General features: G+C 48.0%; 1 protein-coding gene and 1 long non-coding RNA gene across 4 annotated transcripts; one reads left to right on the top strand and one right to left on the bottom strand.

Moving 5' to 3' along the window:
* Positions 1-4,623: 4,623 nt before the first annotated feature.
* On the bottom strand, positions 4,624-9,668 carry LOC111229528 (poly [ADP-ribose] polymerase 12-like). 3 transcript variants are annotated; one of them, XM_022755871.1, is made up of 8 exons: positions 9,267-9,668; positions 7,508-7,658; positions 7,057-7,333; positions 6,769-6,846; positions 6,218-6,344; positions 5,959-6,127; positions 5,553-5,673; positions 4,624-5,202 (listed from the first exon to the last, which is right to left on the bottom strand). In XM_022755871.1, the coding sequence occupies exons 1-8, from the start codon at positions 9,608-9,610 to the stop codon at positions 5,105-5,107; spliced, it is 1,365 nt and encodes a 454-aa protein (XP_022611592.1). In that variant the 5' UTR covers positions 9,611-9,668; the 3' UTR covers positions 4,624-5,104. The 3 variants fall into 3 exon arrangements, with proteins under 3 accessions (XP_022611592.1, XP_022611593.1, XP_022611594.1); XM_022755872.1 differs by having other exon boundaries at positions 4,625-5,202; positions 7,508-7,643; XM_022755873.1 differs by having other exon boundaries at positions 4,626-5,202; positions 7,508-7,643; positions 9,138-9,346.
* Positions 9,669-10,931: 1,263 nt separating this feature from the next.
* Positions 10,932-12,231, top strand: LOC111229519. The gene is made up of 3 exons (XR_002665406.1): positions 10,932-10,960; positions 11,095-11,195; positions 12,060-12,231. It is a non-coding gene; the product is annotated as an uncharacterized LOC111229519 (long non-coding RNA).
* The last annotated feature ends 526 nt before the right edge of the window (positions 12,232-12,757 follow it).

Consider the following 12,757-nt stretch of genomic DNA (forward strand, 5'->3'; position numbering starts at 1 on the left):
GTCGGAAAATTCATTATATCGTCCCCACAGACCCTCAAGACGAGGACCCTGTCCAAAGACCAGGACCCTGACCAAAGACCAGGACCCTGACCAAAGACCAGGACCCTGTCCAAAGACCAGGACCCTGACCAAAGACCAGGACCCTGACCAAAGACCAGGACCCTGACCAAAGACCAGGACCTTGACTAAAGCTGAGGACCTTGACCTAACCCTAAGTCTGGTCTGATTATAGGCCTAAAATAAAATAATTCACTCTAATTATATTTTGTTATAACAACTTATTACAATTAGATACACACACACACACACACACACACACACACACACACACACACACACACATTCTTTTAACACAAGGGCTTTAACTCCTCTGTTCTGCTGCAGTCTTTCTAAACCTATTTGTCTTTGTGTCATCACACACACACACACACACAGTCAGCCTTGACTGGGGCTCTTTCATCTGGTGCCGGCCTCGTTGCCATGGTGACGCTGTGCTTTGCGGCAGCATCACGTGCCGAATGGAGACGAGTCATTGGTATTCAAGAGACGACGCCCTCAAACCCCCCAGTACAGAGATAGATAGATAGATAGATAGATAGATAGATAGATAGATTGATAGATAGATAGATACACAGATCAGCTGTGTGTTACAGATCAGGTGTGATGGCTGTGATTGGCTGTGATCAGCTCCTGTCTGTGTGTATCATGATGTTCAGACTGTGATACTGAAGGAAACTGGAGGATTCTCTGTGATGATGATGTCACACATATTAATGATGTCACGTATATTCTGTTTAATGTGTCATGTTGCCATTTTATCAACTTTTACCTATTTTTTCCTCATTAAGGTCAGTTTGTGGCTAATGTCACAGTGGTCGTGAATCTGCTGCTTCCTGTTCATGTACGACCTGCTCCTGTAGTTTTTAACTAATGTGTGTCGACCTCGTTAATAAAAATAAAGTACATTAAATTAAATGACATCAATGTTCCATAAATGTCTGGTGGAGAGTTTAGGTCAGGGAATTCATTATGTCAATGACAGGTCCCCACGAATGTAGAAAGACAGTGTGTGTGTGTGTGTGTGTGTGTGTGTGTGTGTGTGTGTGTGTGTGTGTGTGTGTGTGTGTGTGTGACTCAGTATCAGTGGGAGAAACATGAAGGAGGATAAAGACTGAGAATAAGATTTCCTGTTTCAGCCAAGAATCACAGACATTCCAAACTTCCTTATAAGGACATTTCACTTCCTGTTTCCTACAGGTATAACAAAGGTCAAGGGTCAGCAGCTCATCACCTGTCCTCCAGACCTCTTGCATAAATTTGGTGAAATTAGCTTTTTAGTTTGTCCACCTGTTTGTTGTGGAAGACTTTGAACTAGTCCAAACCTGGACGCGAACCAAACCTACAGGACCCAGACCTACAGGACCCAGACCTAAAGAAACCAGACCTACAGGACCAAGACCTACAGGGGAACCAGCCTACAGAGGACTGAGACCTACAGGACCCAGACCTAAGAGGAACCAGACCTACAAGGACCCACCCCCAGGCTAAGGACAGACCACAGACCTACAGGACCCAGACCTACAGGAACCCTACAGACCAGACCTTAAAGAAACCAGACCTACAGGACCCAGACCTAAAGAAACCAGACCTACAGGACTGAGACCTACAGGAACCAGACCTACAGGACTGAGACCTAGAGGACCCAGACCTAGAGGACCCAGACCTACAGGACCCAGACCTACAGGACCCAGACCTAAAGAAACCAGACCTACAGGACTGAGACCTAGAGGACCCAGACCCAAAGAAACCAGACCTACAGGACTGAGACCTACAGGACCCAGACCTACAGTACCCAGACCTACAGGACCCAGACCTAGAGGAACCAGACCTAGAGGAACCAGACCTACAGGACCAGACCTAGAGGAACCAGACCTACAGGACCCAGACCTAAAGACACCAGACCTACAGGACCAGACCTAGAGGACCCAGACCTAGACGAACCAGACCTACAGGACCCAGACCTACAGGACCCAGACCTAGAGGAACCAGACCTACAGGACTGAGACCTACAGGACCCAGACCTAGAGGAACCAGACCTACAGGACCCAGACCTAGACGAACCAGACCTACAGGACCCAGACCTAGAGGAACCAGACCTACAGGACCCAGACCTAGACGGACCAGACCTAGACGAACCAGATCTACAGGAACCAGACCTACAGGAACCAGACCTAGAGGACACAGACCTACAGAACCCAGACCTAGAGAAACCAGACCTACAGGAACCAGACCTAGAGGAACCAGACCTAGAGAAACCAGACCTACAGGAACCAGACCCAGAGGAACCAGACCTAGAGGACTCAGACCTACAGGACCCAGACCTAGAGAAACCAGACCTACAGGAACCAGACCTACAGGACTGAGACCTACAGGACCCAGACCTACAGGACCCAGACCTAAAGAAACCAGACCTACAGGACTGAGACCTACAGGACCCAGACCTACAGGACCCAGACCTACAGGACCCAGACCTACAGGAACTGATACTGTCAATAAATAACTTACATGATCTTCAGAGAGCTTCCCCTCCTCTGACGGATACTGAGACAGATCCAGATCTACAGAGACTGGACTCAGATCTGTGGACTGCTCCTTTAGAAAACAGAAAAACGTCTTACCTGCAGCAGGTGAACTTGTCACCATGGAAACCAGCATGCCAGTCACCAGCAGGATCACACCGAGTGTTCGCCTGCATGCTGAGGTTCTGGGGTCCATCCTGGTCCTGGTCCTGGTCCTGGTCCTGGTGCCGGGGTCCGGCGGGATCACAGGGTCCATCGTCCTCAGAGGGCCGCTGGTCTGATCCCGGTACAGAGCACCGAGGGCCCATCAGGAGGACCTGAACAGAGAGACGGGTCAGCGACAGGTCAGACTGTCAGGAGGTCTCAGCCCTGACACACCTGAACAGGTTAAAGGTCAGACTCTCATCACTTTGTAAATTAATCAATTAATCAATAGGTAATTAATTGATAAAGAATCAATAGTTAGTTAATCTTTAAAGATTTTATTTTATTTCCTCCACATTCTGTTGAGTAGGTTAATCTATAATCAATCAGAATTTATTGATTATTTAAAACTGAGTCAGCAATGTCTCAACTGGACCCAAGATCCGGGCAGCAGAGGACCAGGTTCTGGACTGGTCCCTGCAGACTTTCACTTTTTCTGGGGGGCCCCCACCCACAGGCTGGTGGTCTGTGGATCCCCTGATCCAGGATCCAGCAGTGAGGTGCAGGCCCGTCCTGACTCCCATCACTGGATCACTGGTTCATGTCCCTGGCACTGCTCGGGCCCTGCTCCGGATCTAGTAGTACTGTTTCCATGCCACCCTGCTAGACCCGCACGGCTTGGCTCGGCTCGGTCCGCTCTGACGCTGACTCCATTATCGGACAGATAACCGCGGCCTGTGCCTCATCTGTCAGCGTGAGGACGGCTGCTCCATTGCCGCTCTACAGGCTCCGTCCCCCGGTTACAGTTGCCCTGATTACCGGTCCGTCTCCGCTTTGACGTGGTCTGCACCGACGAGAGGTCTGGAGCCTCCTCCCTTCTCTCTGATCCGAGGAAGCAGCGGTGAGCAGCGGACAGCCGCAGCTGGAGCCTCCATGCCGCTAAAACCGACAGCGAGCAGCGGCGATGCGGATCAGACCCGCGGCTGCCGCCACGCCGCCTCCTTATTACCGACGATTTAAACGAAAGCTTTTCATTGAGAGCGAGCCGAGCCGAGCCGTGCTAACGTTAAGTGTTTTACCCCCAGTCGGAGGAGACCTACCTGCCATCCTGGAGATGCAGTTCGGGCGCGTCACACCTCTCCACAGCCGCGCGGCGCGCTCCCTGCGCTGGGAAGGTGGAGGCGGAGAGTCCCTGCAGAATCACACCTTCCTCCCTCTGTCCGCAGTCTTCTTCACCTCCTCACAACGGACAGACCTCCTTTGCAGGGGGATCCGGATCCGTCCGTGCTGTTCCCGGATCCGTCAGATTCGGGGCACGTCCGGTATTGGTACCAGTCTGATCCGGCTCCGCCTCATTTGATCCAAATCTACAATTCAAACGACATCTTGTTTTCCTCCTCCCCGCACACAGAGACTTCAGCTGAACCCGGATCAGGTTTGCAGGATCAGAGCCCAGACTTCAGCTGAAAGATCCGAGACAGACTGAGGAGATCCGTCTCTCAGTCTGCAGAAACCAGTCCGTCAGTGAGAAGACCTGATCTGAACAGAACCTGAGACCCGGATTTAAATCCACGTCTTAAATCTGAAGTCAGAGCCTGATGCGAGGAGGCTGCTGACCTCAGTCCTGTCAGGACCCTCATACTAACATGAGTCCAGACTGATCCCAGGTCAGGTTCAGTTACACTCTGATGAACTGGACCTGAAACCTGCTTCAGTGCCACATGATGAACAGACAGGTGATAAGGAACACAGGAGGCCCACACCCGGACAGCTGAGCTTGTTGTCATGGAAACAAACAAACAAACAAACAAACTGACTGTTACTGCAAAGAAAACATTGTTCTCTCCATGTTATAGTTTTTCTGTTTTATATATAATGTACATTATTATTATGAATATAATATAAACATTTAAATCCTCATTTGTCACATAGAAAACAAACATTCATTTAATGTCCAAACGGGTTTTATTGAAGCTTCTGACAGAGTCTCTGTTTCTACTGAAGTGGATCCAGAACATCATTCAAAACCCCAGTGACTCTTCTAATCACACACATAAACCTCCAGCGAAGGACCTGGTCTCCTCCATGTTTAGACTGTAAAAAACATTATTTACTGATATTGTTTTTCATGATTTTTCATATTTACATAAATGATCATAGTGGAGTGATGAAGGTTCATCCTCTGGAGATGATGAATGTCTGAGACAGACCGACAGACCATCAGACCGCTGACGGTCTTCATCAGGTCTCCAGACTCGTCCGTGTAACAGATATGAAGTCAGCGACAGAGAAGATAATCCAGATGTTGGACTGAGTTAAGGCACAGGTTCAGGTCTCAGTCCAGTCCAGGTCAGACTGGACCACATCAGTTTTTGGTTTTTCTACTGAGCCTGTTTCTTCACCTCGGCCACAGAGACGAAGCGAGGACGGCGCCGGACTTTCCTCTTGGTGTTGTGTTTGAGGTTCCTCTGGTACATGTCTGAGGGGAGGGAGACAGGAAGTGTCAGAGCTAAAGCAAAGAAGAAGAAGAATGTAGATTTATCAGCTGCTGGTCGACATGGAAACATTCAGATCAGAAATTTACTTTATTTAAAACTAATAAACAAACATGATTAAAGATTTAATTACTTCTGTAAACAAACTGTTTGTCAGTGTGGAAATGGAAACACAGGGTTTAAAGGTTGGTGTTGATTTGGGTCGGACCCACCTGTACTTTGTGTCATGGTTTGGAACTGGATCTGAGACTCACCTGTCTTGACCTTTTTAAGACTTAAGTGTGACTTGTGAAACACTTGGCTCCGCCTGTGATGGAGGTGTCAGAGGTCGTACCTTTGAAGCTGATGACATACTCTCTCTGTCCTTTCACCACTTTGACCTCAGGAGTCCTGGCAGACAGGTACACCTCCTCCAGAGTCCTGGACGTCACTGATGTGGTGCGGTTCTTGTCGTCCTGAGGAAAGTGTGCATAGACAGAGGGGTTAGCATGCTAACACACTAGCATTCTGATCCCAGTACTATCTGGAGCTCCTGGGCTTCTTCTCTCACTGTAGCTAGTTACCAGACCTCTAGAACCAGGCTCCAGATCTCTGGAACCACGACCCAGACCTCTAGAACCAAGCCCCAGACCCAGTCCCCAGGTCTCTGGGCCCAGTCCCCAGATCTCTGGAACCACGACCCAGATCATTAGAACCAGGCCCCAGACCTCTGGGCCCCTTCCCCCAGTGGTCTGACTCACCGGCTCTCCATACTCTACCCACGTCCCCTGGTCCCCCTTGTAGTACCACAGCCACCCTGTGGTCAGCATGTAGTGTGGCGGCTTTGTAACCGAGGAAACGGTGGAGAGACGGCGAACTCGACGCGACTTGTGAGTCATCGTCAAGAAGTCGACGGGCCGATCGCCAGAGCTACAAACACAAAGAGAAAAGTTTCAGCTGCTGCCTCAACAGACTGACCTCAAACCCAAACACAGGTGGGGAGGGAGCATGACCTCTGACCTCTGTGTCTTAGATGGGTCGCAGAAATCTCGCTCGATGTCCTCCATGTGCTGCAGGTCCATCCAGGTGTTGCCATCGAGCACCTCCCACTTGTAGGGCAGGTGGAAGTGAACGCGGCGACACTCGTCTACGGTCACAAGAACTGAACATGAAAACTGAACCAGACTCCATCAAAGAAACAGCTGTTTTAACTGAAGTGACATCACACATTCAAACTAAACAACAACAAAAGAAATAAATTCTGATACTGATGAAAACAGAATCAAATTATTGTAGAAATCCTTGAATGATGAGTCACATGAAGATGTGACATCACTATGACATCACAGTGGTCAGTACATATTATCTAAGTGTAACAGTTGAACGTGACCACGGTGCAGTCGGAGGTTTGTGCAGCAGTGAGTGTTGAACCTGTTGAACATCAGTCTGAAACTCTTTGCTGCCCTCTAGTGGATTCACAGTGAACTGAAGCTGAGGGGCGGAGCTTCCCCTGTGGATCAGGTTTGTTTCCTGTCAGTGAGGTCACAGTAGAACCCATGAAGTGGACTCACTGTGGAACCTGCAGCTGTTTCTGATGAAGTGCAGACAGATGTCCGTCTCGTCAGTCTGAGGGTCAGGGACTCGATTCTCTGACAGACAAACAAACAAACAAACAAATATCAAGACTCACAACAAACAACACAATCTGTGCACAACATACTACATATATATGTATGTGTATATATATATATATATATATATATGGTCTGTGTCACTGATCTACAGCTTTTAACAGATGAAGAAGAGGAGTGGTCAATAGAGGTCATGATGTCATTGAAGAGGAGGTGTGTGATACTCACCTGAGGGCGAGGTGGCGGTGGCAGCAGTGGCAGCGGCGGCGGCGAGGTGGTGGATGTTCCTGTAGATGAAGGGCAGATCCTGGATGATGTCCCCGCTCAGTCCTCTCTCCTCCAGCAGGTGGCGGCCGTGGTCATCGATGGCGTGTTGTCGTTTACACTTGAGTCCGAACAGACAGTCGCCCTGAACGAAGTGCTGGCACAGGTGAACTTTGGTGCAGGTGTTCTGGAAGGTGCAGCAGCCGTGAGGACCAGAGCCTTTGTTATAGTGCAGACACACCTGAGACCAGAAGATGTCCACACACGTCCAGATGAGACAGGGTGAGACAGGTAACAAGGTGAAACAGTAAACAACGTGAAACAGGAGATGTCCACACATGTTAAAACAGGAAACAGGGTCACAAGGTGTGTCAGGTGTTTCAGGTGTGTGTCAGGTGTGTGTCAGGTGTGTGACCTCTGGCAGCAGGGCGGGGTCGTTCTGCAGCAGCAGCAGGAACAGCTCGTCCTCTCTCAGCTCCTGCAGCGTGCAGTCTCTCAGTAAATGATAGTTGTGATCTGATTGGACGTCGTGGGAGAACTTACAGGGTTTCCTGTGGAGAGAACAGCTGATCTGAGGTCAGAGTCACACAGACACTTCAGCCTGGACTGTAGTCAGGTGTGTCAGACTGGTCTAGTGTTGGTCCAGTCTTCATTCTGCTCATCAGTCTGATGTTAGTCACTAACATGAAGACTGAGGTTGTGTCTGAAAGTTGGCCATTTTGTTTATAGTGAAAAAAGTCTTAATTTACCCAGAATTCATTGCACCATAGTCCGGTTTACGATAGAACTAAACTGCTTTGAGTATCAAATGAATTCAGACTCAGTGACCCAATTCCAGTCCGGCCCCTACACACAGTGAAGCTCCGCCACATGTTGCTCAGTAACGACCCTGAAGTGGGAGTGGCTTATAAAGCCTCCAACACCGAGTCCGCATCGATGCAGACTTACAAACCACACCCCCAGACGTCACTTTGAGTCCATGATGACGAAACGCCACAGACATACTGACAGTTCATACTACTAGTTCTGTGTTGTTTCCAAAGGACAAGTCAGAAATTACATCAGACATTTGACATGTGTCACATGACATGTGTGTCATATGACATATGTGTCATATGACGTGTGCATTTTCACGCACACATGATGAAAAGTTACATTGTGTTTTGGAATGAACATGGCGCTGTGTACCTGAGAAAATAGGACCTGTTCTTTTTATCTGACCTGATATTTGAAAATTAAATTGTGGAAAAATAAGATTATAATTAGATTAAGACAATAACTAAAACTAAATGTGGCCAAAGAAGCACGGGAGTGAGTTTTTATTTATTCAATTGATAATTTTCCTTTCACAAGATCACTGCCATGAATGTGATGAGGCCCATGTCTCCGCCCACACACCTACACCTTCATGACGGCTGTGTGTAAGATCATCTTTATCATCTTTTAGATAAATATTGATTTAATCACAATATCTGTCCCACAGCCCCCCCCCATGAAGGAGGGTGAGAGAAGGAGGGTCTGAAGTCTGTCTGTGTGACGTCAGGGTGCGGCTACATGTTCCCTCACCATCAACACACTGTTGTTTACTTCAAAACAACCTTGACTCAAGGTCCACTTACTAGTCTTTACTGTTTGTTTTCAGTTGAACCACTCAGCTGTTTAACTCTTCAACACTGTGATCAATGAGTCTGAGGATCAATAACGTATCGATTGGATAATTCATCAGTAACAGACAAGCTTCACTTTCACTTCCTACGTTAGTTTCATTTCTCTGTAAATCAGATGGTGACGTCAACGTGACGTCTGACGACAAATGTTTGTTTTTGTTATTTGATACTTTTTATCAAGATGTCGTCACAACCAGAGGAAGAGACAGGGCTCCTCCTCCTCCTCCTCCTCATCACCATCATCATCATCAACTTCAGTTTCCTTAAGTTTCGTTTCTCTTCACTGCTGCAGAAAGTGTGTATCAGTCCGCAGCGGAGGAAGAGATAAAGTAGTCCCAGAGATAATCAGGTGTTTAATAAGTGTGACCGGTACTTCACCTGTTTACTGTTGTCACTACGGAAGCCTGGAGGAAAACGGAGTCGAGCTCCTGGCAGGTATGAGCGGAGGAAACTAACAGACAGTATCCCTCCGCCGCTGTCATAGACCCGGGTCTGGACTCGGCTCACCTGCCTTTGCCGAACCTGCAGGTTCCGTAGACGAAGAACCTACAGAGGTGCAGCTGTTCGCACACCCCCTCCCCCCCGCACGGCTCCTCCCGCCCGTAGCTCCTGCACAGCCGCAGGGACGTCTGAGCCACCACCGTGCAGTCCTCCGGCCGCCGCCCCGCGTCCCCCGCCGGGCCGCGGACCAGCAGGAAGCGGGAGCACCCCTCCATGATGTGTATGAACTCTTCTTCGGTTATGTCGCAGCGCTGCAGCAGCTTCCGGTGCAGCTGCAGCAGCTGCATGGCGCCTCTGCTGTCGCACAGCAGGCGGGTGGCCTGCAGGATCTCCCGGCTGTACGCAGACATGTCGCCCGGTCCGCGGCCTCCGCTAACTGAGAACCGCCCTGGCTCCACCGGGGAGGACCGACAGGTCCACAACCACACATCCGCTCCGAGACTGTCACAGTAAAAGCACACACCACCGGAAACTCCTCAGTCAGAAACCGAAGTGCTTCCCACCTTCTGGTCCCTGATATTACTGTAACACGTTTACAGCAGGCTGGACGCGGGAAAATATAAAACACAACATATACAGACACAGTGACACGCAATGGACTTGACTATTTACTTCCTGTATACACCTGTACCGCGCTGACAGGTGTCACTGGACACATGAACACACCTTGTTGAGTGGCAGTCAGACCACAGCACAGTACGCCACAGGCCCCAAAACTGCCCCAAAACTGCCCCGGGTCCAGGAGGCAGGTGGTGGGATAAGCCAAACCAGCGGCTGGAGGTAGAGAGGGTCTCTGACCAATTAGAAGGTGGGTGGTTTGATTCCCGGCTCCTCTGGACTGCATGTTGAAGTGTCCTTGGGCAAGACACTGACGGCTGTTCCCTCAGTGTGTGTGTGCGGTATGAGTCTGTGGATGTGGCAGGTACTGTTTGTTTTTGTTTTTTTGAACAATGTCTTTATTGAATTTTCATTTTATTTTACAGCCATTAGTATTATTATACAACATATTACACAACATACACCCCCCACCCCCCCACCCAAAAACACACACTCGTTCTCTCTCTCCCTTGTGTTTAAAACCAAAATCAACATGAAGGATGAGACACAGTCAGACATAAACTTCAACTGTGCCTCTAACAAAGTAAAGATGAGGTGTCCACTGTTCTGATAAGTGTCTCCTCTCGTCTCTATCTTCTATGAATTTATTAAATTGTTTCCAAATCTCCTCGTAAGCCTCTTGTTTTTCAAGGTAAATGTTATTCTCTCCATGGACATACAGTGGCAGGAGCTTTAAAGTCAGTGAGACTAGAAAAGCTCTATATAAGTCCATTTACATTCTCCCACCACCTGCCTCCTGGACCCGGGGCAGTTTTGGGGCAGTTTTGGGGCCTGTGGTGTACTGTGCTGTGGTCTGACTGCCACTCAACAGGGTGTGTGTTTTACATGATGATATGAACTTAGACAGTTATGGAAATAATTCTACGTTCCATTAAAGGTCTTTTCATGGCTCTGAAATGCAAATGGAGTTTTACTGTGTGCAGGCTACAATGGTGAAATGTATAGATAGGCAGAAGGGACTGTAACAGTCAGATCACTGGTCTGATTCCTGTGACGAGGTGTGGCTTCGGAGCACAGATAAATAGGTGTGAGTCCCTGTAGAGGAACCAGAGACCTGGGATCACTTCTCCACATGACGACTGGTGAGTTGATTTCTGAGTTTTGTGCATGTTTTAAACTCTTTACTAGAAGACGAGCTTCACATGTGTTTATTAGTGACACGGCAGCAGTGTGATGCAGGGCACTGTTGACGTCACACTTCTTCATGTGTGTGTAGGTGTTGGAGCTGTTTTACCTGCAGTGATGGGTGGTGACACACTGATCCACGCTCCAGTTTGTCTGCTCCTGTGCTGGATGCTGCTCATGGACCCAGTGAGGGTGAGAACCACAGTCTGACAAAAACATCAAACTTGGTTTTAGTCCAGGGAGTCAAGTTAGGTCTCAGCTCAGCACCAGAAACACTGGTGGCTGAAACCCTGAAACCCAGAAACCCTGAAACCCTGCTTCCTAGAAATGACGTTAATATTTCTAAACTGTTGTGGTCACAACAGTAATCTGGACTGGATAATGTTTCAGGTCAGGGTGGATGTAGGACTGTCAGGACAGAGACCAGTTTCACATCCAGAGACCTGTCTGTGGTTTAGACTAGTGGTTCTCAAAGGGGTTCTTGAGGGGGTTCTTGAGGGGGTTCCTGGGGATCCCTGTCACTATATTTCCATCCATAAGCATCACAGAATGTGACTGTTTTGGTCCTGGGTGTAAACACTGTCTGTGATAAAACTCTTTTACAGCCGAGTCCCCGGATCGACCCCTGGACAGTCGGACTCTCTGCTGCTTGTCATTCCCCGTCTCTGTCCTGTTTCCTGTCAAATGAAAAACACAAGCCAAAAACAACTTTAAATTAATAATAATGATAATTTGTGTCAGTTTAAAGTCCATGATGTGAAAACGTTTGAGAACCACTGGTTCAGTCAACAGCAGCTCTTTGGTCCAGGTTTATAAAGATGGCGGTTCAGGTGTTAAACCAGAACCAGGATCTGTGAGTCTGAACAGAAGCATGAGGTTGGACTGTGAGATCAGATATTTAGGAGGAAAACAAACAGGTTGTGTGTGAATATTTGACTGATGCGTTCAGGATCAATGTGTTTGTGACTTGTATGTACATGAACAGCATTTCCTCCTTATGTTATAGATGTAAGTTGTAGATCACAACACATATAACATCATCTGTCTCTTCTTCAGACTGTAGAACTCGACATGGTTGAAGATGCTGTTGATGACGTACTCTGGCTGCACCGACAAAATGAAGGAAATGCAAGAAATAAAAGAAATATGTAGAAGATTCAAAAGTGTTGGAGTGTTCGAAGAAGACTCCTGACAAAGGAGACGAGGCTCTGACTGAAAATCACATGAAAGCAATCTGTGTTTACACCTCAAACGAGACTTATAAAGAGTTTAATCAGGCAGTTAGGAAAAACAGGTGCATCTATAAAAGCACCTTCCAATACCGTTATTTACATTTCTGGCTCACAACTGCCATACAGACCCTGAATAACAACCATCACTGTCGCACAACTTATAGAAGATGCAGGATGCAATTTACTGGTCAGGTTGGAAATATAATTCGGTTTGGTTCCTTTACCTCCACTTCTCTAAAAACAAACCTGATAACATTTGGTTCAAAGACCTGCTTTAAAATTACAACCTGTTTAGGAGCTTACCTGAAGCATTATTCAATACTTGGACCTGTGGAGGAAGAGGTGCTTATACCCCCCTATGAAACATTCAACATAACGGCAGTATTTAAGGGTAAAGCTAAACCTGAAGATCTGAAGGACTGTGAGGTCATCTTTGTTTTGAAGGATTTTGAAGCTTCCAGTCGTTTAAACTGTGCGCTCGTTAAAGACTCTCCTTAACACCTGTTTGACTTACTGCACACT

The sequence above is a fragment of the Seriola dumerili genome, unplaced genomic scaffold (assembly GCF_002260705.1).
Source record: "Seriola dumerili isolate Sdu_G_001 unplaced genomic scaffold, Sdu_1.0 BDQW01000236.1, whole genome shotgun sequence".
NCBI lineage: Eukaryota > Metazoa > Chordata > Actinopteri > Carangiformes > Carangidae > Seriola > Seriola dumerili.